The sequence below is a fragment of the Anopheles marshallii genome, chromosome 3, assembly GCF_943734725.1.
Source record: "Anopheles marshallii chromosome 3, idAnoMarsDA_429_01, whole genome shotgun sequence".
NCBI classification, from domain to species: domain Eukaryota; kingdom Metazoa; phylum Arthropoda; class Insecta; order Diptera; family Culicidae; genus Anopheles; species Anopheles marshallii.
Genome location: NC_071327.1, coordinates 29,564,765 through 29,591,876, shown reverse-complemented (window position 1 = coordinate 29,591,876; position 27,112 = coordinate 29,564,765). Strand labels below are relative to the sequence as shown.

At 44.2% G+C, this 27,112-nt stretch overlaps 2 protein-coding genes across 2 annotated transcripts; both read right to left on the bottom strand.

Annotated features, from left to right (window-relative positions):
• Window positions 1–7,694: 7,694 nt before the first annotated feature.
• LOC128712221 (uncharacterized) lies at window positions 7,695–8,840 on the bottom strand. The gene is made up of 2 exons (XM_053807116.1): window positions 8,028–8,840; window positions 7,695–7,952 (listed from the first exon to the last, which is right to left on the bottom strand). Exons 1-2 carry the CDS (start codon window positions 8,829–8,831, stop codon window positions 7,695–7,697), a joined length of 1,062 nt encoding a protein of 353 aa, XP_053663091.1. The 5' UTR covers window positions 8,832–8,840.
• A 5,418-nt stretch (window positions 8,841–14,258) lies between these two features.
• Window positions 14,259–25,105, bottom strand: LOC128714206 (uncharacterized). The gene is made up of 4 exons (XM_053809082.1): window positions 24,932–25,105; window positions 15,710–15,819; window positions 15,470–15,616; window positions 14,259–15,378 (listed from the first exon to the last, which is right to left on the bottom strand). Exons 1-4 carry the CDS (start codon window positions 25,103–25,105, stop codon window positions 14,259–14,261), a joined length of 1,551 nt encoding a protein of 516 aa, XP_053665057.1.
• Window positions 25,106–27,112: the final 2,007 nt, after the last annotated feature.

Below are 27,112 nucleotides of genomic sequence, written 5' to 3'. Positions count from 1 at the left end.
CACCATATCCTTCTTTCGATGCGTCAGTGTGGAGCTCTGTTTCCGCTTCTCTCTGGTACAGCCGCAACACCGGTTCACTTGCCAGTACCTGCTTTAGTTGCTCGAACGCATCCAACTCTTGTTTCTCCAATTTAAACTCCACGCCGTTACGCAACAGATTGGTGAGTGCTTGGGACGCGCAATCTGTGCGTAGTTATTCACAAACTTCCGAAAAATAAAGTTCACAAAACGCATAAACACTTGAAGTTTTTGCAAAACATCGTCGATTATTGGAATCGGGAATCCATCCTTTAGAATCATACTGTTCAGTTTCCCAAAATCTACACACACACAATTGCTACCATCCTTTTTCTTCACTACGACCACACGACTAGCAAAGTCCGAGGATGAATTTCGTACAATTCCTTTCACTCTCCATTCTTCCTCCTGTTCGTCCACCGCTTTTTCTTCTGGGTATGTCAATCGGCTTGGTGAGTGTCGAAAAGGAATCATACGCTCGTTGGGCACTATTGTTAATTTCACCGGACTCTCTGGACAATTGTCTTCACACCGAGTTTCCTCGTATTGGTTCACCACACTAGCGATTTCTTCACGACATTTAGGTGGAACCGTTATTTGGTCCGTTTCACACACAAACACGTCACTATCACGCTCCTCTTCCTTATTCTTTTTGGGGCGTATTTCTATCCCGTGTTGTGTTACGGTAGCGTCCATCACTTTCAACGCCTCTCTCCCAAGCACTGCATTATAGCTCATGCTGCAAGTGGGAACAATGTAAAATTCAATTTCCGGATAATCGCCGTTATTGATTGTCACTTTCGATTTCACTGTGCCCAAAGCTGCGGTTCGGTTCCCTCCGAATCCGTTAAACCACATTTCGGTGGGTGTGACGCTCAAACAACCGATAGCCTTTTGAGCACCTTCTGACAAGAGGTTATACTGGCTTCCGGTATCAAAAAGAGTGATCAACTCTTTTTCTACGATCTTCATGGTGACCGTTCCTCCTTTATCACCACTGATTAGGTTCGCGTTCCCCGAAGCACTAGATTTTTCACTGCACTCCCTAGCACGGTGGCCTGGCTTGCCGCACCCAAAACACACAGGTCCATCTGCTTTGTTCGGACAATCTTTTGCGAAATGCCCCGTTTTCCCGCATTTACGGCATTTCACACTAACAGTTGGCGTCTGTTGTTTGTTTCCTTCTGGGTTCTTAGCAGTACCCGGTCGTTTCGATTGCTGTTCTCGGATCAGCGCGGTCAATTTTTCATACGTTTTTATTTGACTTTTCAGCTCTTTTACAGTTTTCGTACCAATCAAACACGCTTTGTTTGAAGGTTTATCGTCAATTCCCTGCACTACATACTCACATAGGGATTCTTCGTCAACATGTCCCTTTTTGCCTAATTCACACATAGCGTAAATATACTCGGCGTATGTTTCTTCCGCATTTTTCTTTCGTTTACGCAACGATTCGTGAACACTTGCGCTGGACACCTTTTCTTCAAATTCGTCTACGAGCGCACACTTCAGTTCATCCCACGAACAAACTTCTGGGATGCTTTTCACAAAAGCCTTGGCTGCGCCTACCAGGACGCGCTTGGCGTAGACCAGCTTGTGCAGGTCGCGCCATTTGAACAGTTTGCTACTCGTTTCAAACTCAACAACCCACGCGCTCACGTCTTCCGTTCCGGAAAAAGTAGGCAAATAGTCCTGCACATCTTTGAAGGAGATGGACACGCCCCGGGCCTCACGATCTACGTTCTCATGCGCCGTCATGCTGGACCCTGCTATCGCATCCAAATAATCACACATCCCAGTGGTGTCTTGACCTGCCCCTTCACTATGCTCTATTATCCTGCCTGCTAGCTCTTCCTTCGTGCCGCTTGTGCCTAGTCCCAAGGACTCACACCTTTTTACCAAGCCGGTACGAGTAAACTGCTCCACTAATTCTTCTACACTTGATGGGATATCCATCGTATCCAATACGCACTATTGTCTGATAACCACCGATACGCACCACTGTTCGATAACTCCCGATATGCACCACTATCTGATAAGCACCGCTACGCGCAACTATCCGATAGGCACTACTATCCTATTGTTATCCACAAGGCACCGCTATTCTTCTGCTATCCAATAGGAATCGATACGATCTTCTGTCCTATAGGACTCTTATCCCACTTCTGACACCAAATGTAAAGGAGGAGTTTTCGGATCTGGATGATGAAATAACGACAACTGGACAACGAACGTCTTGCTGCCGCTACGTGATCGCAACTTCTCCTTTTATTACCCAAATTCCACGTTTTATAATCCATCGTCACATCGTTGCTTCTCTTTCTCCTACTCTCGCTCACTTTTGTACAGCGGTTCCAATGCAGCGGTACACCTGTCAAAAATTTCGCCTTACATAAATTTTTATATTATTTTCCATTATTACGTAAAAACTAGATCGTAAATATAAAAAGTTTTTGAAATTATTAAATCACAGTAAAATACCAAACAAAACATTGAACCATATAGCACAATAAATTATCAAAAAACATTAATAGTTATTAATAGTTGCTGATTTATAGAAATACGTTCTAAGAAAAACGTTTTGCAAGTGTGTGTGTATGCTAGTGATGTGTCTAACTAATATCGATGCGGTTTGCCGGGTAGAGCCGAAGATACGCAGTTCATCTATGTCACACTGAATAATGGTCTCATCGATCAAGCAACGGCTCACCAATATGGTGGTTCCTTACCCGAGAACGAGAATCCTTAACCGATTAATCGAGACGCTCGGGTAGGCAATTGAAGACGGTAGGCCTTTGGCCGCGATCTGGACCGTCGGTAATAAATGATGAGTTCATTCGGGCGAGAAATTAAGATCACATTTTGCCAGCGGTGTGCAGTAGTTACGCTGAGCCGGTCCCTGTGGTGCGGCTAGACGGTCGCTTAACCCTCGGTTTGATTGAAATTATGGAAGTTATTTTGTTTCCCGTCGGAGTTAGCTCTGCTCCGCACGGTTGATGTTTTGGCATAAAAACGTCGTTACAAAAAAAAATCTCTTTGATGTTAATTTAATTAGAAATTAGCAACATTCAAATATTAATTAACACTATTCAAATACTGTTTGTTACTTAGCTAGGCAACAAAGGCAATGAAATAGAGTGCATTCATCTGATTAAAATATTTGAAATGTGTAATTAAATTATCCTTCTATTATATGTTGCTCTAACAATATACAATTTATTACACTTTAATTTATACTTGGAAATGATCCGTTATGCAACAACAACAAAGGAAATGTTAAAGTCGAGCCTAACTTTGATTAAAGCAAAGCAACGGCTAATTGGCATTCCTACTACGCGGTTTACTGTACACCACCAAATCCATCCTATCCGCTTCTTATCTCTGCAAATCAAGCATAAGAAAAACGATGAGCCAAGCCCAAAATTACACACCCCAAAACTTCAGCAAAACAACCCAACCGAACTGTACTCGATTACGCCTCGGTGTGTTCGCCATTTTCACGAACTTACCGCGCGTTGCAATTTATCAAATTTTCCTTCATTTTTTTTTCCGCTACCACACCACTTCGCTATTGATGAATATGAGGTGCTTTTCTACTTCTGTTTAGGCATTTCGCAGGACAAACGTAAGTGGGAAAGAAAATCTCGACAGCGCTCAGTTATTTCTGTATCTCGAGTTCCCGATTGTGGGAAACGGAACTTGATCAAAGTTAAAAGATGCTTTTTCCCGCCACAAAGTTCTGCTGTACTCGGAGGTTTTCTTTTCTAATTTTCTTCAAGCGAATGTGCGTGCAAAAAAGCACCAAAAACACCTGCCGCCGGAAAGATACCGAAAAAGGATGAAAAAGTATGTTTTCCTTTCCACGTCGCTCCAAGCTCTAGCACTAACCAATTTATGCCGGTGCTGCCGGTGTGCTAAAAATAATCAAACTTCTACTCAATTTAGCGAGCGAACAGATGAATCAGTGACGCTTGATTGCGTGTGGTACCGGTTAATGTGGCACGTACCGGTGCCCGTGTGTACCGTTTCGGCTGCGGTTTTTGCGTGTCGCGAACGGCACGGGCATAGGATGAAGTGATTTGCAGGTTGTCACTTTGTCTGTGTAATTTTGTCAAACTGTTTTCTTTGGGCGCGTTTGAGCGAGTGTGACAGTTTTGATGGGTATTGGGCGGTTATGTGGTGGGCAGAAAGCATCTTTCTTTGTGAGTGGAGTTACGCCCGTACTCGATTCGTACCTGTGCGGAAGTTGATGATGGAATGTGCAGATAGGGTGCTGTATGATAGATATGTTTTCCGAAAGCACTGAACTTTAATGTAATAACATGGCAGCGTATTCCAGGAAGATAAATTAGGTATTATTTATAGAAAAGATAGCAATACTGTGCATTTTATCGCTTTTGCTTGCGTAGACAATCCTTTTCCCTTATAGAGCGCTTGTAATGAAGCTTGAACTTCATAAACGCCTCAAAGTATGCAAATCGCATTACACAATGAAAAGCTCTATCGTTCGTCTCCGAGCAAGACATTTTCCATGCATTGCGTTTTTTTCCGCTGAACTGATTAATTAGAGAATTCTAATCATTGTCCTGTAGTCCATCCATGTGGTCGTGATTTACATATCAAATACGTTGGGAAAACATTGCTTCAGATGATTGAACATTGATGAAGTGAAGCTTTATTTGATGAAATTAAGAAAACGTTTCTTTAAGAAAAGTTCCCTTTTTGACGAAGTGTTTTTGATTTTACAAAGCCACTTGTTGAAATGAAGTTGTGGCACGATGTTTTCCTTGTTGATTGATGATTACAGCCAACGAATGACTGATTGGTTTGAAACAGTCAACGGCAGGATGGTCAAAACATTAATTCGACCAAACACCTTTCTCGATGTGCATAATCTTCACAGCAGCAGAAAACGATTGACCAAGATTTCCCAAACGGTTCATGCATGAGCAAATATATAATTCATGCAATCACTTCAACCATCAACCCTCATCAATGTGTTACCGACAAGCTTTTTTTTTAATGCAGGAATGGGCAATACAATCTAGCCTTGCTTTAAAGGTTTTTATACCGAAGAAAAGGAACAGATTGAAAATTCATGCTATGATGGACTTTTTACTACCCTTCATACCCTTTAAAGCATATTCAACACATAGGCTGGAGGAGATTTTTTTTGTACAGAAGGGTATTTTTCGGGTTTTGTGGCTTCAGGGTGGAATGTTCGCTACTGTATAATAATCTAACTCGTGTGTCCGTTTTCCACAACACTTGACAGGAAGCGATTGCTGATGGGTCTATTTCTAATCCAAGTTCCCGAATTTCTTTGCTCGGATGACTTTGTTTTGGATTGACCACCATTAGTCCTCAAGGAAACCCAACACTTACCTTACTGGAAGATGTTGGATGACAATGCTGGCAGTGATATTATAAACAAAGAAATGTACTGCCCATGATCTCCGACGACGCCGTTTCCTGACAGCACAGAACGCTTTAAAGCGGCTTCTAAAGCAGATCAAACTATCATGTGCTGTAGGGGTTCATTCTTTTTTTTTTATTATTGTGAATTAAAAAAACACATTTTTTCCTTCGCAACAGAGCCGAAGAAGATCAAAAAAGTGACTAGAAAAGCGGAGTTTTGTTCCGAAAAGCATAAAACACATGACAGCGTAGCAGCACACAGGAAGTGAACCTTAAACGACAGTACCGCTCGTACCACACTGACATCTGAGCACGTGCTCCGAACGAAGAATGGTGCGGGAGGGACCAAGGAACTTGGGAAAGGAGAAAAAAAAAGGATTGAAGAATAATACGCATGCAGTGGATAGAGGATGAACAAAACAACTCATCTCACGCACTGAACTGCATCGCATTACGGAATCTGTTCCCGGAATCCGTTCAAGTGAGTAGGGATAACCTTGTTTTTGTACGCTTTCCCTCCTTCAAAGGCACAAGGTGAAAGAAAACCCGGCCCGAGCCACGGCACTTAATCGACGATTATGGAAACTATGAAGCCGGTCAGGAACGACAGTGAACGCAAACACAACCATCTCGACTTAATCTGCATATTTGTGCTGTTGCATCCTTTTTTTCGAATGAATCCTCCTGCTCAAGGGATGGGTGGAAAATGTGAATGAAAAGGCGGACAGCACGGGAAGCAACAAGAAAATACTCTTACAAAAACATGACACGCCTCATGGCACCACGGACAACGAAACGGCGAGGAGAAGGGCATGGATTTAGAAAAAAGAAGTAAAACATTGTCTGAATGAAAACGGTAAAAGTAAAACGTGTTGGAAGGAAAGGCAATACGACGCAAACGAAGCTACCGGGAAGCTCATTCTTCATGCGGAACAACAAATCACTGCACAGTGTCTGCCAAGAGGTTGTTTTGTCTGCAAAGTAGTTCATTTACTTCTTAGCAAACACTTTTTCCAAGCGATCTGCTGTAACTGGGGTGTTAGTTACACGCAATATACTAACGCTGCTCATGCAGAAGAAGTTTTTGCAGCAAACTTTCTAGAAATTGGCAACGATCCCTTTAACGTGTGGCACCGAGTTGCTGCTTAATCGTTCGTGAAGTTCGTTTGCCACCAAACTCTTCTTACTGCTTGAGACACACTTGGATATCGGATATCGGGTTGAGGCATCTCATCTTTTTTAAAGCGTTTAAAGCCTTTGTACTCTTGCGTCGGCTATGCTAATGGAATGCTATCCAGCAGAGATAGTTTCTCTTTAAGGATATCGAGTTGGCCGGGGTGAGCTATTCCGAGTTCATAAAGTGTAGGATTTCTAATTAAAGATATTATCAGTTGGAATGTTCGTTATTTGAATTTATTTGAAGATTGCTCAGAAATTCTTGGCAAAGTTCGTAGTCACTCTGGTTTAATTTATGCGTTTTGGCAGTTGTTCTAAGATATGGATTAAAATCGTCTAAATGCGTCATATATTTTTTCTAATTTAAAGAACTACAACCAGGTGGGAGAAGATCTTGAATGGACCATCTCATGGTCGCAATCCTCGGAGTTCAAACTAATGGATCGGAGGTTGTTAATCAAATCTTAGCCTATTATATCAAATAGTCAGCCTATTTATGTTATAGATCATTGAATAAAATAAAAAAATATCTCGTCTATTGACTTCATTTACTTGCACCTCTCTTATGTTATGTCTATTACGGCACATTTCTAATAGTTGGTCGTCTTCATTGTATGTGATATTGTACACAGATGGTAGGTGCATATGTTACGTCCCAATCGTCATGCGTTGTTATGGTCGACATATTCATATCAGTCATGTTTGAATTCCACTACGTGCTGCCGAATATCGCCAAAGATACCATCCAGCGAACGTTCTTTCCAGTCACCATGAGACTACCACACACAACACCGATCATTCAAACGAGAGGTATCTTATCTGACTTTATATTTACGAACGTACAATCAAACGGACCCCTCACTTCAGGTATGTCTAAACGTACGTGTCTTTCGTGCAGGACTTGTTCATTGACCCTCTGAGCAACGATTTCACGTCACCTTGCACATTTTGGTGCCTAACGATGGTCCCGCGCATCACATCGGATCGGTAACCACAGCTCCGACCACAGCGCTCCCGATGCGTTCCATTACATCGGAATATGGCTAACGAACTCGCAACGCGATCGCGGGATATGCAGGCAACTAGCTCCCGAGTAAATCGCGGTACGGCTTCATAAGCCTCAGCAGTGTGGTCAGCGGGAACTGACGCGACGCATCCCCACCGAGTTTGGTGAGAAAGTCTGCCAACGAGGCGTGGTAATGATGCAGCAAACTATCCATATGGTCCCGCCGGAACTGTTCACCTGCTGAGATGAAGAAGAAGTAGCACAGATCCAGGATGGGTGAAGCGTACCGGGATGATTGCCAGTCAGTCAATATAACCCCCGTTGCCACGTTGTTCTGTAAACGATACGCGTTATCATACGTTTTTGGGTGAAACGATGCAAGTGCTCAAACGGCTTATCGTTTGCTTACCTCATTATGCGAGTAGATTAGATTATTGATCCAGCAATCTCCGTGCGTGACAACACAGTACGGTTCAGCAGTGGCCGGATCGCAACACTTCTTGAGACTTTCGAACACAGCATCCTTCACAGCGGTGATACGCTCCTGTTCCGACTCGAACCGGGTTTTCATGGTGGTGAGTGCGCGATCGAACGACTCCTTCATAAGGGTGGTCAAACCACTATCCTGCTCTCCGGCGACCACACCGGCCTGCTTGTACTGATCAAACGCTTCCGGGCGCTGTTCCTTCATCGCGAACGATAGCGCATGCAATCGACCGAGCTGCTGCATCACCAGACGCGTATGTTCCAGATTGATCGGTTCCAGCTTGTCCCAGCCCCACGTCTCGAACGCTTCATTGTACTCCAGCATGATCAACGCCTCCGGTTCCGGTTTGTCCGTGTTGCAGTGTGCCAGATAACATTTCGGTGTCGCGTAAAATCCTTCACCAGACTCCTCCGGCACACCTTTCTCCGCCTGGAACTCGTAGAACCCGTGCAACGTTTCGCGGTAGAAGAAACACTCACGCTTGAACAGCTCCAGCGAACGTTTGTCATCGTTCGGGGGCACCTTGCACCACAACGTAAACTCCCGGTCGTCGCCATTAATGATGGCCTTGAACACGAAGCTCACGTACCCGTCACACTCGAGCCGTGTCTCCTCGTCAAAGTCCACCGAAAACAGATCCGGCGTAAAGCCCTGCTCGACCGCGATCCGTCGGATCGCTTCGTACACGTAATCGTTAAACATGGGTGTTATCTTCCGGCTGGCCATGATTAGGGGCGCTTGGTTGGAGTATCACTGTAGCTGAACCTATCACTGTTCACTATCACTGTCTACGGTGAAGAGATGGCGTTGCCCTTACCGAGCAATCGTTGTTGATTGAATTGACACTACCAGTGGCCCCTGGAGTGGTTTAAATAGGGCCGGCGCGTCATTTTCAAAGTGTTTGTTCCAGTGCGCAGAGTTACACTGCATGGTAGTTGTGCGATGGAATTCGCGCAGAAAGAGAGAGAGAGAGCGAGAGCTCCAACTCCAAGTCTCTGCGTGATGCGTGTGCGTTCGCCGGTTTATCTTATCTCTCGGCTGTGAGTTGTAGTTCGCTCATCAATTGATCGAGCGTTCTTGGGTTGATGCGAAAGTCACAGAGCAATACAAACCATGGCTATTAATGTGTGAAGATGGGACAAAGTATTACTCATTAAAAAAAATTGTATTACAGACACTAAAGACTCTACAATGCAGGTGTCTTATTGGAATCTAAATAAATTAATTGTAAAACTAGACAAGAATTGCACAGTCAAAATGTATGACCATTTCTAAATACCCCAACAACTGCACCTGTAATTGTGACACGCAATGAAATACAATTCAACCAATTCAATTTTTGGGAGAGATGTGTAGAGTAACATTGTGCAATAGAGAGCCGACCTTTTCTAACAAGCTGCAATCGATATTGGGCAAATTGGCGAAATTGACCAAAAAAGGCAACGACTCTCGATCGCTAAATTTAGCTACATCATATCTTATGCTTGCCAATCACAACTCCCTCCGAAAAGAGCAATCTCCTCCACCCACCGCAGTATGTCCCAAAGCAGCTGACTCATCTGCACGCCACGATAAACGTTTCCCTTTAACGGATCTAAAGGGGAAATCGTAAAGGATCGTGAGAATACTAACAGTGCCCGGGGAAAATTAATTGCCAAACAAAGCACCGACTCTTGCCGGTTGTAAATGTGTTTTCCGTCCTATCCGGACAAGCGGACCGAACTCCAATCCAGCACAGACCCGGCGGATTATATTTGTTTTTATGGTACCGATTTACATAATTCTCCATTCCAATGCTTACAAACATGGCGTGAAATGCTGCACTGCTCAGTCAGTGTAACATGCATACCCGGCTGGTACACAATGAAGGTGATACATTTTTAATCCTTATTTCTCATTTCCGGTTCTTACCCGGCATCCATGGCCATGGCACAACTCTGATACCGACGGGTGAGGTTCGCGTCATTTTACTGTCCACCTTCCACTCCGACCACACCTCCCCCCATCGATGAGCAGTCCGATTGTTGGGAGGATTTCCATTTAAATGTTTTGTTATTAAATTATCGTGTTTATAAAGTCCCTGCAGTCAGTGAGGATCAGCCCACGAATGCATCCTTCCACCGTACAAGCACGGTGGTCTACAACAGGACCACGCTGCATGTGTTTATTATTTACACAATGCTGAAGAACGCGGAGGGACCAACGCATTTGTTTGTTTGAAACTAACAACACGTTATGCTTTTGTGCTGCTGCAGTTACAACCGCGCATGTGACGTGAGTGTTAAGCATGATGTGGAATTGAATGTTACACTGGTTATGTTGTATTGTGACTTGCATTTTGCTGTTCACACCAACCAATCGTGGAATTCACATTCTACAGGAAACAATCCGAGATGATTGAAAAGATAATAGGATTATTGTAGCTAGCAAAGGAAAACATGAAATTGAGATTTCTGATAACTAGAACTAAATAATTTATGGAAATAGGAGTATTGCAGAGCTACATTATTGTAAAACTGACTAAGCTCTAATATTATTACAGTGATTGCACTTGCTGACCGTTTGCTCTTGATGTAGGATAATTGTTTGATGAATCCGTCATGTTTTATCTTCTTTCAAACATAGCCCTTTATACCCCTTCAAGACTCTCCATCGCTCCTTTGTTTATATTAATGGAGAAGGGATTATTTATGCGCCCTTGTTATTTCCAAAATCGGAAAATTTAGGAATTTGGTACATGCTTCAGAAATCAATCCTTATCAAAGAATATACGACTACTTCAAGAGTCTTACAGTTGAAAATCCAATTTCTGTATCATTTGCTTGAAATTTATGATTACCAACTCTTTATTACAAATGTCAAAGGCATCATCGTATATCCTGCTATAATTAATTAATTAATATATAATTAATTAAATAAATTTATTTAGATACATAAATTCATTCAACAAACAATTCGATTAAAGTGTAATACCGTGTGTCATATGATTTATGCAATGGCAAATAAAAAATCGAATAAAGTAAAATATGTCGAAATAGACAAGATTTTGATGTTACTGATTCAATACAAGCATAAAAGAGCTATTTAGATGAACAATGAAAAATAAAACAGCAATACAAACTGATAAAACACAATTTATTGCTATATTGACGGTACTAAAATTATCCAAAAGGTCTATGCACTATCAAAACTGCAAAACCAATTCTTGAAAAACATACTCCAATACAACCACGTCAAAAACCTTGTTTGGATTTCGCTCACAACCGAAACACACATAAAATTGTTCCAAAGCCATCACTAAAACTCCCGCCAAGTTTCTTGAGACATTCCGAGCCGAATGTGTCGGAAAATGCATATTATACCAACCTTGTTACATTATTTACCTTAAAACGAGCACCAGTGCTCGATACACTCGAGAAGTTCTTGTGCCGTCGGTGAAAGTTCCATGCAGAGCAATCTGTACCCAAACATCCGGGGCTGTGCTCAAGCACACAGACGACAACAACTTCTGCATTAAACAGCATCCTTCAGCGGGCATAAACCATCGCCGCCACTTTAGTCTGTGGACCGGATGGGAAAAGTTTCGAATGCCTTATTGCACGGCTTTACCGCGGTGGCGGAGGATCTCTCGAAGCAAGCATACAGATCCGCAAGCTGTTGCGAACACAAATGTAAATTCAATGTCCGACCCCGTTTTCGTTGCAAATGATTACTACTTGGCTCGTTTGCTACCTTCCTTAAGATCGTAAGTCGCTGCCGTAAGTTTCGACAATCGGGTCGAGTTTCACAAATTCCTTAGGCAAGAAATTGCATCGGATCGGAAGTGTAAGAGTTCGTGGACGAAATTCTGTTGATAACTTTGGATTCTTCCGATCATCAATCGCGGTAATAGCCCGTGGTGCAGCATGGTGTACCCTTATATGTTTGCAGCAAGTGCACGCTGAAAATCTGGAAATGAAACAATCGGGATACAACCTGCGCGGGAACCGCGGGTTCGCGGTTTTGATGGCGTAAATTTGAATATAATTATTCCCTCCACCAGTCCGTCCTCTTGAGATTCAAATCAGCGACCGTTGTTAGTTTGAAGAGTTAACGACACCGGAATGCAGAACGCTGTACGTCAAGAGACCCATGTCCTACTTAAACACCCGGTAAACTAATTGGCCCGAGGGTAGCTAAGCCACTTGAACGCACCGGTTCGGTGATGGTTCGGTTGCTGGTTTCCATTTTTCATCGACATAAATTGAGACAAGTGTCATCGGGAAAAGCGAAGCGAAGCGAAGGAAAACCCCTTTTTTTGTCTTACGATGGACCACATGTTGCCGTTCAGCTTTGGGTTTATGTTTTGAAAACAACTACCACCACGGCTACCACTTGTGGGAACGAAATGTAGGATGTGCAGCTTGTTTGCTGTCTTTTTTGAGTGATTTATAGACACACATGTTATTAGACAAACTTCAACAGACAACAACAACAGAATGTCTTGTGAAAGTTATATTATACTACAAATATTATAATTCAGTTACAGATTTTCATAAAACTCCAGTCTATTAAAATTAATTAAATAATTATAATAAACTAGACAAGATTGACAGACATAAGAATGACTTGTCGGACGTCCTAAACATTCAGTGGTTTTAAGCTGTCCACATCAATAGAGGCTTAATGAAGATAATCCAAATTGCAATGGAGTTATGGTGCTATAGTGTCTGACATTGAGGTGAAGATGCTGTCCTATCATCTGTGGAGAAATAGCATCCCTCAACTTGTTAGAAGAGAGGAGAAATACCAAATACCCTCAAAGTTGTAAAAATACAACCTAATAAAAGATGACTATCAAGAATTTGGAATCGTACTGTGGAACGCCGAGCAGTAGGGCCAGAAGAACCAAGGACGCGAAGGCTTCAAATCTATCAGCTCCATGATTTATGAATCTAGGGTCTTTATGGCTTATAAAAAGAAACAAGAATAAACGAGAGATATTTATAACTTTTATTTAAGATTTATCTCTCCAATTCATTTTCTCTATACTATGAGTTCTATATTTATGAACTTATTGATGGAGTTTGTAGTAACATTCATATCAAAGGTAGAAATAAAACTCAATTCCATTGATTGCCAATCAATTTTATGTATATAATGTTTCAATTCTTTCTTTCGTTGGTGTTGGTCAATTAAAGTAAAAATATTTCTGAGATTTCTGGTTTTAAAATAGCTCTACTTTATATTTCCGTTGATAACTTACTTACGAGTTAATAAAAATACATCTGATAGACACTTATAAAGAGTTGGGGAAGATAAAATATATCGATAGCGTAAGAGAGTAAGGGATTCATACAGATGTAGCTGCTGTTTACAGAGATATAGTTCCGATACAGTGTATACAAGTTAATATTGCTTTGTTCGCTAAACGTCAAGCACTATCTAAATGTACTGTAGTGTAGAAAGAAGGAGAAAATAGTAATAATTCCAGCAAACGGACAAAGGCAACTCGCGCTATCATAAACACTCATCCACCATTAACCGTCTATTTCAGTTAGTAAGGGGGCTTTTTATTTGGTATTTCTATAGTTTCGACGGTACGATCGAACGGACTACAGTCGCGAGTCGCCGTACGCGCTTCTTAAGGCTTTGGCTAAGTGCATATGATTTGTAAACTGCGCGTATGTTCATGGGTTCGTGTCTTAAAACAATTTCTTACGTTAGCTAGCTGATTAAAAACTCTTTGGCATGCAGCACAACATCGATGTTCGCTTCCACCCATTCGAAACCCGGATGGGGCAATCGTTTCCAGTTTCTCCATGAACCAGTGTGTTGCCTTCTGGCTCCTATTTGGCTTCCTACAGGCTCGCTTCCCAACCCAATCTACCTGGTAATCTGTACAGTGTTTGGATTCTGTTTCGGTGCCCACTCAAACTACGGATAGGATCCATTCCGATTGTCTCTACACGATGCCGGGTACGGCACTTGTAACGCTTCCGCTCGCTCGCGGAAGCCTCAAAATTCTTTCCGCTTTTCCGTGTGGATGATTCTGCTTTGTTTACGATTACAGCTAAGACTAGGATGATAGCAGCATTACAAACACTCGCCAACATGATTCTGTGCCCGAAAGGCGAGCTCTTTGTCCCCGTTTTGTAGGCCCTCCACCGGCGTCTAAATGTAGACAAAGTTACCGACACCCTTTGCCGGGTCCGTGTTAACCATCTCCTTCAACAGGGCGCTACTCCGCGCGGTGCCGCTCTCGGTGGTGCCCGACTTCACGCTGCTCCGAATGTCTGCCAGCTTTTTGTCAATTCCGAGTGCCGAAAACGACTGACTGACGGTACGAATTTCGCGTATGTTGTACACGGGATTGTACGATGGGGCGGCCAGCGTGGAGGCTGGCAACAGCGCCGGTCGGCTAAGTGCCGCCAGCATGGTGGAAGATTTGGCCGGCCGGGGTGGTGGTTGCTGATGCTGAGCGCTATTTTTACTCTTCACCTCTGGCGGTGCTTGGTGGCAGGAACTCGTGTTCGTTACATTGCTAGTGTTATCGATGGTCTGCTTTTCCGGCTCCTCGAAGGATGAGTCGGACGAAAGGGAGGAAAAGGACGAACAGGACGATGAGGACGATTCGGTGGAGTCGGCCGAATCGGTCGAGGTGGCCGAATCGTCGAGCGACGCAGGACAGAAGGAACTTTCCTTAAGCCGCAGGCTCTTCACTTCAGCCGGCAGATCGTTCAGCGAGCTCAACCCATCCACGATGTCCGAGATGAAGGTGTTGGTGGGTGTACCGGTGGGCCCGAGCGAAAAACTGCCCGAATGAAGCGACAATCGATGATGGTGATGATGGTGGTGCTGTGGCTGCTGATGATGTAGATGATGATGGTGTATGCCGGCTGCCGGTAGCTGTACGTTCGCGGAGTCCAGGGACGAATTGAGGATGAAGTGTTTCGATTCGGCAATGGTGGCGAGCAGCTGACGGCGACGTGGATAGTTTGGATTACGGCGAACGAGAAAATGCATAATCTCGCCCTTCTGTTGGCGCTGCAGCTGTGTCTTTAGGGGCAGATCGTCCGGATGCAGTTTGCGCTGATACTCCTGGCCGGGGCACACTTCGTACAGGGAAAATTGTTCCACCGGTTCGATCGAGTTGTAGCAGGAGAGTAGCAGCGACAGCAGCTCGTCTGAGGTTGTCTCCTCCGAGATGAGTAGCGACTTGTACTGGGAGTTGGGCTGTAGCGCTGAGGTGTGCACCCGTATTAGACCGCCTGGTTTTTGCTGAAGACAAAACCTGCCGAGAAAGATGAAGATGGAAATGTTTAATCACGTGAGCTCGTTGCAATATTGGCGTGCAATATTCGTGTGTGGTTTTTCATTCGTACCTGGAGTCACCTTTGGGATGGCAGGCCTGTAATAGCGCTGGTCGTGCTTCGTCGTCTAGCTCGAGCACTGATTTCACACCCGGCCGACGAACTGTTACTTCCATCGTGAGGTAAAACAAGCGCGGATCTCGATGACGCATTTTGCATCTGAAATAATGAAACCAGCAACCAATATTAGCTAACTTCAAACCCAAAGCTAAGCGCCGATGTGAAGGAATTCAAAGAGGATATTGAGCCTACCTTCGCAGAACCTGCTGCACGACACTCTTGCTGGTGGCATCATACGAGATGCCGAGTGTTTTGTACTCGATGTCCTGCCGCAAACAAGCCGTGTAGATTTTGATGGTCGTCTGTGGATGAAAACAGCGAGAGGAAAACAACCGATTAAAGCGTGTCGCTCGATAACGTAACTGAAGCGTGTCTAACACAGAAACAGATGTAAAAATTGTATAACCATCGTAAGTTGTAAACCCCGAACCCGGTAGTAATGTTTTTGCGGGTTTTCGCTTTATCTTAACCATCGACCCTTTCAACGATCCGCCCCCGTTCGGACCTGATGGGCTTGTGAACTTTATGGCTAGCTGGTTCAATATTTATCCCCAAATGTGACCACCAAAAGGGCATTAATCTCGATTTGCAGGTAACAACTGGCAGCAAACAATCCGCCGAAGAAACTAGCCCCTTTACACAAGAAACGAGTCCTAATCCCTTTTTTGGCCGCACGTACCTCGTTTTGCGAAAAGGGCAAAGGGCGACATCAAAGGTACGGGACGCTTAACGCGTTGGAGCGCCTTCATTAGGATTTTTTGTGGCTTTTCCATTGCGATCGGAGAGTTCCGATCGGGAAGGTTCGAGAAGGATTTAATTTGCCGCCGAGACAACCTTTTTGGATTTTTACCGTAGGAGTTCCCCGCTTGAGGGAGCGAAAGTCGTAATAAATCGTAAAAAAAGGTGGTATTGAAAGGGTACTGACGGGATGATAAAATTTAAGGCGCATTTAATGCTATAAAAGAGCCAAACTCTTTGTCAGAAACGTATTGTTTAAATTCCGGTCTGCTGGATAATTCAGTTGTACTCATAATTCGATATCAGCGTGTGTCTGCTGGCATCAGCAAAAGGATTTATGGCAGCTGTAGTAACACCTTTTGGGATGATTCATAAAGGTTTAATGAACCGGAACGATGGAAACATCGAATTAAATTGTGATTCCTTTTCCAATATTTGATGAAAGGTAAAGTACCCTTTTAACATGAAGCTTTCGATATTTTTTAATCAAATCATTGCTTAAAGCTTTAGATAGTATTAAACCGAGCCATGAAATTACTTAATTAATCCATCCTGTATAAAAATATACTTTTTATAACAATAGTATCAGCAATTAAATCATCCTCCCATCATTCTCTTTTGCTACTCACTAACCTTTTTCGTTTGTTCGATGCCTTTTTTCACATCGTTTGGCCGATTGTTTGTAAACTTGTAAGCAAAGCTTTCCGAAATCATTTCCCTAAGGTTTTTCTTCACCACATATTCAAATGATATCCTGGTCCGAGGAAAGCAGTTCCCACGATACATCCACTTCTTCAGTGTCTTATCACACAATAACAAAAAGAAACTCCTCTAAACAAACAAAGCAACGATACAAAAAGAGACATTGTTTCTCAAACATTGTTCAAGCTCTGTTCGGTGCCAGCATCGCACTTTCCAGACACTCTGACACCCAGCAGTGAATTAAGCGCCTGATAAGCTCAGCGTGTACGGTGGGCGCGCGCTCACACTGCGCGTAAATCTTCACACATTTACCGCGCTCGCGTGAAGATCAAGCATGATCATGATCATCCGAAGCGAAAAATGCGAGTGCACCAGTTTTCCGAAACCCCCTCGAGTTGGGAGAAAGCGCGGGAAATGCCACCCTCTCGGTACGTACGATCATCGAACTCAAGAGGCGCAGGAATCGCGTGCCGCCGGTGTGCGTGATTGGTGGTGCGATTGTGATGCGCACCGTGAAGCAAAAATCAGCTTGGGAAGGAAAAGAAAAACAGCGTTTGAAGTGAGTGCTGGTGTGCTTTTCTTTCATTCTCTCATTCCCCAAGGGTTTAAGCCACAGCACCGTGCGTAAGGTTTTACGTCAAGACACCGTTTGTGCACGAACTGCGGCGGTTTCTTCCCATGTACGGGGTGCGGGTGCCTTGCCAAGCAGTGGCAACTCGGTGCAATTCCGTAATTTATTGTCACAATAATCGCGCACCCATCACATTCCGGAGGTTCCGGCTGTATTGTATGTGTGCGTGTGAGTGTCTGTGTATGTGTGCATCACCCAAGAAAAACAATAGACTAACCGATTCACAGAAAATAAGCTCACCGTACGGTAGCAAATGGGAATAGGAAGGTTGACTAAAGCCCGCAGGGAAAAGCTCGATTTTAATTAGACAAATTTCCCCGGTGGCTAATCGGATGGGCAAAGGGCAGAGTAAAAGAGAAGCAGCGCAGGGTGAAAGAGACCGAAAGAGAGAAATAATTGTTTCCAACACTCGTCGTCAAATCATGAGCACTTATTGAGGGGCCTTTAGACCTTCGGTGTCATACCAAAACCCCACGGACACTTTCACCCGTCAAGGCCAACGGGATGAAAATTGACATCATTCTCTGTCTCTCTCTCGCTCTCTATCTTCACATCTGTGTGGATCATCATTCACATTAAATTTTCGCACCATTTCGACGTATCCAGGAAGCGATGGGAATGCGTCCCAGATGCGCTCGAGTAGAAGACACTCCGGACCGCTTCATCTGGAAGAACGCGTGCCATTTTCCGCTAGAGGCAGAGCGTACGGCAAAACAATGCTGCACCCGTTGACGATGGGTTTGGTTTTCCAAGAACCTTGAAGTCGGCTACCATGTTAAGCTCCCCAACTGCCACGAAGAAAAGGGCTCGTCAATTAGAATAGTAAACAATGAGAAAAAACAAACAAACACGCATCTTTAGTTGGTGCGTGTGGGTTTTCACCTTTCTTTTTAAGTGTATGCCTGGCCGCACGGCTTCGTTGGTTGAAATGCTTTCAGTTAGACGAAAGCTTGGCTTGGTATGGTAAAAGGTTCTCGCTGTTGACGTTTTTTTTTGTATTTTGATAACGAACGAATTCGCGATGTTGTCGAGTCGAGTTAGCATTGGTGGAAACAGTCTGGTACTTTTGTGTCGCGAAGGCACAAAGCGTTTCGACGGATTTTGTAAGAAATAAGCTCTCAACGACTCATCACCATCAGCATACGAGCATGGCATCACAATTCCCTTTACACGAAGTTACACAAATGAGCATCCAGCAACAGGGCGTCAGCCGGGAACATTCCCGCACTGGCTCTTCTTCCAAGCACCACGCGACCAAAAACCACAACAAAGCCCATCGCTTTGTACAGACACCATCGATGCGAACCGAACACGGTTCACGCATCCTTTTCGATTTAATTTCCATTTTCCAAGCGAATGCGTCACATTCTGGCTGTCTAACGGATGTCGTGGGAGGGTAAAAAATAATATTTTACTTCTCGTTTTTTTTCGCCATCGTTCCGCTGTGGGTTGAGGCACATAAAGAGCTTTAACTTCACCGCGGTGCGACGCGCGAACGAAGCGCTTCGTGGCGTGATTGAATCACGCAAACAGCAACATGCAAGGTGGGTTATGGGAAGGGCCGCAACCGTGCCACGGCCTTCCCATTGGGGGGTTCTTTTGCCTTTCCGCTGGCGAAAAAGTGATAACCCGAATAGATAGAGCTGGGTAAAGCATATTTGTGTTTCTTCAGATTTTTTATAAAGAAAGAATTGTAAGAAACATCTTGCACAGCATCGCATGCCACCTTCGGATGCCAAGCATGGAGGAATTCGATCGCTTAAAAGCATCCAATGTACAGAAACAATAAAAAGAAATACTTTGTGGGTAGCTGGGTTTGAAACTAGGCTTCAAATTTTGAACCAAACTGGAATTTGTAAAATACCGTAATAGACATTTTCAAAGATATGCTCAACTTGCTGATAACTGAATGTAACATTTTATTGCCTTTTTATAGTTACATATATCGAGTCTATTCAACCGGAGTTGATCTCTCATGAAAACTTTAAGTTTGAAGTTCAAGCTCTTCAACAAACTAAAAGTAAGCTGTAAGGCGAGGCAGTAAAATGTAATGCGTATCAAAGTAACGAGTTTTTCTTCCCTCCCATTGCCGTTGCAGCGAGACTTTGGGGAGCCATAGGGCACATAAAACCCTTATCGAAACCACCACGACCGCTCCACAACTGAACGTGCCCGGTGACAGGAAAATCCGGAATATGAAAACAAATGTATCTGATGGTTGCTCTTTCGCGAGTGCGGCGACAAAAAAAAGGCTCCATACAATCACATATTTATTCCAGCTAATGTTTAAACCTCAACGGTTTGCCCATGGTTTCATTCGCGTGAAAAAAAAACCTTTAACCATGTTCAGGAACTCTGCAGTCAAGAGCTTCTTGATTGATTTTACACTTTCGGCTACGTTTCCTCGGGGGTGTTCGAAGTGGTCGTAAGCGGAGCAAAATAAATCTCTCACCAGCGCTGGTTTAGGATTTATTTCATTTGTTTTCTGTTAGACGGATCACACGCAAACGATAGTCGTAAATTTTACACCCACCGTAAACGATGTCTCGGTGCGATGTTCATGTCCATGGAAAATGTCACCGAAACGGCACAGGGATTTATTGATGTGCAGCGCAACACGATCGAACCGATCGATCTTTCGCGGGCGTATTGTTTTGGATGCTAAAGAACAACGGGGAATGGAGTCCGAATTAATGTAAGTAAGCATGAACTTTTGCAGGCAAGTAGTGAGTCTCAGCCGAATAAAATATAAGTTCATGATGCCTAACAAACGGACTTCCAAAGCATTACGAACTTTACCTTAAGCAAGGAGAAAAGAAACATAAAAACAATTTTTTTTTTTTTTAAACTCCCAAAGGATCTTTAGAATGGACGATGGATACAAAGGAAACACATTGAGGAAAAAAGCAATCTGTAACGCGCCTGTTTTTCATCTATTGCAGTGATTTCTGTGTGGTGTGAGAGTTCAGTTCAGGAAGAGAAATGAAACACTTTTGTATTCGTTTACCTTCTCTATGTTGTTGTTTTTATCTAAGTGTTTGCTACTTCCAAGCACCAACGACAGAGAAAAGGAGAGTGAAATTAAACGTGAAACAACGGTTGTTATCAAACAGCAATTTATTTGAATTGCAGTGAGTTTTGTTTTACTTTCGGAAGCGCCACCATCGCAGTGCTCTTTTTTTACAACTGTTTTTTTGTGTGTGTTTTATTTGACAACGAGTGAAGTTGAGCAGTGGAGTTCATTTTCAACTGTTGTGCAGCCTATCTATGTTTATCTTTTCCGCCTGTTACCATATATTCCTACCAGTGACACTGCTGCAAGCACACGAATTGACAGCGCCCGGATGGACATTCGCCATAGTTAGTTTGTCTGCTTCACACCGAACGAAATGAAAGGAAAACATACGTGAATGGGGTGGCGTTTGAATCGCAAGCTTTTCTCACTTGTCCCATCCACACGGACACGTCTATTTATCAGCTGCCCCTAAAATGGATACGCTCATTTTCCACTGGCACAACATTTGTCACCACGTGATCAATGATTAGGGAATCGAAAATACTTGGAATATTTTTAGAAAAAGTCACATACAACTATACAATCACTAGCGGCATGATGTCTGTTTTCCGCTCCAAGCTTTGTTTCTTAAAGCTATCGTCGAAGACACGGTACGATGGAGAGAATGGCTTTCGGGGTGGCGTATGGCCGCCGGCAATAATAAATGAATTTCTGAAGCGATTCGAGTGATAGTGAGAGTGCGGCTTGATGGGGCGGATGCGAGAAGAGAAAACAGTCCGATTTCCGCTGCTAATCGCATGTTGAGTGTGGAAGAGAGGGGGTGGGGAAGAGTGAATGGGCAGAAGCGGCACGATACCACGGTCAAAAGGAAGCCCCTCGAAATTAATGAGCTCCGGTGGCCATATTTTTCGGCTAAATTTCTTACCGAAAGTCGATCGAACGTTTGAATTGAATCTGAAGAAATGCCCTGCCCAAGAAAACGAAATTAACCAACAAACGTGGTACGGGCAGGCCGGCTCCAAACCGGTACAGTTTCGGTGCGGAGAAATGCGAAAAAAGCACATTTCCGAACTAATTTAAATACTGTGGAGTTTGGTGTGGTTACCGGGCGATACCTTTCGAAATTTGGTTCGATCACCAATCGCCATGGGTTGATGTTGAGTTTGACCCGACAAGCCGGGTACTTTAGATGGCCGAAAATTGTGAAGTTTGCTGCGTACATTACACATCGGCTTAGCACAGCTTAGAATTGGTCATTATGAAGGACCAAAACCGCAGACGTTTGCTCTTTCGTAGTTGAGTGCGGTTCAGAGAACTTTTTAACTGTTGATTGTCTGGTTCGGGGCAGAAGTACCATATTAATCAACTTGCAGCAAAACTCCAAACCCCTTTTGCTCGACAAATTACTTACTGACAATTGTTTCAACAAAAAAAAAGATATAAGCAAGAGCGTAATGGCTACCAAAGAAGAGAACAGGCTTTAGACGACACCAAACATCAACAACAACTCTACCGACCCTATTGGGTCGAAAGTGCTTACACGTCGTTTTTGCAGACAAATTAGAGTAATTCGAACCTTTTGTTAGTTGGGGCTTTGCAAATTAATAACAAAAAAGCATTTAAGCTTCCAGTGGTGTAACCAACTATCCATTCTTACCGCCTTGGCGACTATCCTCTAGTAATTTGCAACAAAAGAGATCTACTCGAGCAAATTGTTGATTAAAATAGTTGCCTAATGAAGTTAAGCTTACAAAAACACCTCCAGCAGAGGGAAGCTTCCTGGGTAATATTAAAGCTGGAATTAAATGCAATTCTCCATTGCTCCACGTGTCGTAAAATTAAGCCCTTAAAATGAGCAACCCAGCTGGGAATATTTACTTCCACAAGAACAGAACGCTCAAGCGTCTTCCGGGGCCCTAGAAGGAAAACAACTGAGCAAATAATGAACCGCAAGTAATGTTTATCCCGCTGGCAGTCGTAGAACTCGTAAGATATCCTTTCCAGTTCAGACGCTAACACTCTGGCCGATGGAGAAGGATGACGATACACCTCCACTGTGTTTTTTTTTTTCGCACTTCCGACTCCTTAATGGGAGAGTAAAAACGGACCGTCTGTTTTGGGTTCTTGGTTCAATAGTAAGCAAAGCAACATTTGGGAAGAAGACTATCTGTTGAGTAAAGGCAACAGAAAAACGAACGGTGTATTGTGCTGTAGAAGGGTTGATAAGAACGGGATGAAACGAAAGCATCTTAATCGAAGTACGGTTTACTGCCTACGCGAGAATCCTATTCGCGGCCTTTACTTGCCATTATCTTTTGCGTGGGTTGTGAGGATCCTAAGCATATTCAATGTTTTCCTTCGTAGAAACACCATTCAACGAAAGGAGACTGTTCATTGAGAGCAATTTCCGAGCAAGAGCATATAAGGCAATAAACCACTTGCAAGGCTTCCGTTTACGAAGACATAAGGAGTTTTTTTTCTAGCTTAAAGTACTTCCGGAGCAACGCGAGTCATGTGGTACTGAGGTCGGGTTTCCATCACCGTCACAGAACGGAAGTAATTCTGGTCGATGTCAGTTTCAGTAAAGCGAACTCGTATGATTAACTCTTTACATTGAAGTGCCTTTGAGAAGTGTAACTAAGTCTTTAATGCTATGAAGACAAACATTTACTTGCTTGCTTACAATTATTGAACAGAGTTAACATTTAATGACCTGCTAGCTCTGGGGACCACAAAGAAAAGAGATTAAACTCTTCAATTGAAATTCTAACTCCGAGCATCGAGAAGCTTTAGAAACGATGACACATATTCGTGGGGAAATCACACAAACCTCACGGTGGAGCTACCGATCTTTACCACCCCATTCCGAAAGGTCGGCACTTTGTGGCCATCTCGTTATTGTAATGAATTCCATCATCATCTCCACGCCGCATGTGTGCGGGAAGGTCTTGCATAGGTGTATGCGATTGGTGCGAATGCAGTGTTGCGATTGAATATTGCACAACGACTTGCGAAGCAACTGCACCGGCAACACAGCGAGGGTGTGTGATTCTCACCCAGAACAACGGTTTGGTTTTCCCTACCCATGAGAATCCACCACACACATGCACCGTTGGCAGAGCGTTACAGAATTTAATTAAACTGTGCAGCTCTCGCCAGCCAGACAGTAAACGCTACCAGTAACGTTCATCGCACAGTTAGAGCGGTACAATAATACCCAAAGATAAGTAAAACCACGATCAAACCCGCCAACGTTTGTTACTACAGCGGTGCGTCTGGTTGTAACGCTTGCATTAAATTCTCACATCGGTGAAAATCCTTCCCGTTTGCTGGTGTTTGAAGAAAACTTCAACGCCAATGCTTATGCACTTTCGGTTACGCGTTGCTGTTTCGCGGAAAATCGGGCGCACTCCATGTGCAACCATTACGAACCACCGGATCGGTATGGTAGCAAATGGATAAGCAGTAGCAGCAATCTCCAAACCCGTCTCGGTGGGTTTTTTGTTTGGAAGTACGAACACAGGGAAAAAAATAGGAAAAATGTTGGCCCCAACAGCACAGAAAGGGGGCGAAAAATATCTCGCATTTTGCTAGTTTCACGCTATGCCCGCCAGCAAACCAACACAATACTTCATTAAAATGAAGATGATTTGCTAACCACACCGCTCACAGCTGGTCGACAAATTGCGTGTGTACGGGTTTGTTTGTGGCTCAGAATTTTTCCAACCCCCTCTTCCCCCTTCCCCTCTTCCGCCATCAGTGTCGCGTGTGTAACAACCGGCCGAGTAATGACAATAATTATAGTCCTCTTGCTAAACCAAAGTGCCGGCGTGGTGCAGGGTGTGGGACGGCGGTACGCTTTTCCAGCAAGTGCACGGAAACGGCAGCTTTGCACCGTCAAAGCTGGCACCGAAAAATTGGGTGTCGAACCACTTCATCTTAATGAGCACCTCATCATCATCAGCAGCAGCAGTAGCTAAAACTTATTGGAAGATTGGCAAGGACAACCTCCCGTAGGTGGAGGCGGGCCCGAGAGCTAGGAGCAAATAATGAAGTTTATGGTAGCTCCCCGAAAGCGGGTCTGCCGAAAGTAGTGCCCAACAACAACAGCAAAAAAGCGCGACCATTCCGTTCAGTGCGGGCGGTCCATTGCCACAAATCAAGCGAACCATTGTTGAAGAATTTGCAACATTTCCGTGGCAAACGATTTTTTACGACGGCAATGTCGCAATTAGACCAGCTTTTTTTTTGTGCTGGCCACCGAAAACCCGAAGAAAAGACTGAAGATTGGGTTTAATTGAAATTTGCATTATTCGGTTGTGCTTACCTGCGGTATGGTTTCGTTGAGGCTGGAATAGCTGGAGGCTCTCGAGTGACTTCGGAGCTGATCGCCCGGTGGCTCCGGACTGCCGCACAGGGACGACGCGCAGGATGTGGACGAACGCATCGACAACGAATCTGCCCGGCTGCGCATCGGCGAGATCTGCACGTGCTTCAGCATCTGCGGAATAAAAAAAACGAATGGAATCGGTTCCGATTAGACCAGGCGCGTATGGTTGGAACTGGGACGGCTGTGTAATGATGGATAATGTTTAGCTTAGGTGCGATGGATGCGTGCACGGTTGTGGTAGCGGTTGTGCGCCAGGTGTCCAGCCAACCTCACTACGAACCGGACACAGCTGTCTTGGGCGAGTTGAGACGATCTCGGGAGTCGGAAGCTAATTGATCAATTATTGGACGTCACCACAGCACATGGGTGATCAAGTTTCCGATCACCGTTCATTCACCGTTTGGCCCGGTTTTTTTGTGCTTTTCTTCGTTCAGTTATCGCTTATTCTCTTTCCTAGTGCAAATATATACTTGCGGCAAGATGGCAGCACTGGCCTGATAAGTCCGATATCCCGTTGCCATTCTTTGCCGTTAGAGGAAAACCACTGATCGTATTGAAGTTATGCAAGCTCATCGGTGGTTGTACGTGTGTGAGAGTGTGACGAAGATGGGAATCTTGACGAGATTGATCGAGTTGATCAGTTGATAGGCTGGCACGGAAGTTGCTGACATTAAAATCGATCCCAAGACGAATCGTACAAGAATTTCACTTCATCTCTCACAAAACATTGGTGACGACTTTGTTTGCCACCGTTAGTACCCACGCCTGTGGATGTCATCATCGTCATGAACATCAACACTGCCAGCGCACCGTGGTGGGTCTTCAAACATCGAAACAAGCAAGCCCGTACAACACTTCCTATTCCCGACCAGTTGCGTAACTTGCCCCGGCACCCATTACGTGACGATTTACGTTAATTAAAATGCTTCCATTTTTTTCCTCTCTTATTTTGGTGACGATCGGAGCAGCAGCAACCAAATTAGACAAGCTCCAACATACGAGCCAAGGCTCAGCCGCACAACAAAAACTGATCTCTACCCACCGACGACAAAACGCCCGAAAATGATGAAGAAAATAGGAAATAGATACCCAAGATAGACACTCCCCGGACGCCAATGTCGAGTGATCCCCCGAGAAGGAAAAGAAAATAATAGAGTCAAACGATAGTATAACATGATCTTTGAAGATCGTCGACTCGATCCACTCGAGAGGATGATCCTCACACACGATTGTGTTTTGGTGATTTTGTTTCCCTAGTTGTTTCTTTTTTTTTCACTCTTTCAAATTTCGTCCATCTCCGGATGGCGTCTTCGAAAACGACCTTAGAAAGAATGCCGATCTTAGGCCGGGGCCGGCTGGAATCCTCATTAAGCGAATCGGGACGGGAGTTCAGCAGGCGGGGAGCAACAGACGGGAAAGGTTGTTAGAAAATGCTCGCAGCACGGGAAGCGATCCCGTTGCAATCCATCCGTGTGGTATCTATCGTTCGCTGCTCTACATGATTACGACATTCTTGTGGAGGGCATCTCCACCACACGGCATCCATCTACACGCATTCCTTGGAATTTGCTGACCCTTCCTCGTTTCGTTGGGAAGATTTTGTTACGTTGTTTTGTTTTAATTTCTCATCTCATCCCGATTGTAGATCGCACCCAGGACCCATGCGTATCTTGTCATCACAATGCCACGACCAAAGGGCCCGACACCGGCCGGGCTAGAGTTTGCGTGATACCACAACTTTGTTCGGATGGGCAATATTTCCGGCTTAAATTTCGACAGATTTGCGAACGGATGTTGGGCAGCTTTCTCGTCCGTGTTTGTGCATAGTCAGGTGGATTTGTTTATCAGTTCGGGTGGATGGAAGACATAGCCGGAAGGCATGGTTTAGAAGCTAATTCTAGTTGACCCAGTTATGGTACATAAGGCTGAGTCTTGTGTGACCTTCAACAGAACTCCACGCGTAGGGTTGTAGTGTTTTTAACCTTTCAGAACCCGAATTGGTCCGAATTTGGTGCAAGTTTCAATTACTTTAATGTGTGTTCTCCCCAGGTTCTCAACTACACCGGAAAGCCACCAAACAACCTCCTGCGGTTGATAGGTCGGTTTCGAGCTGCAGGT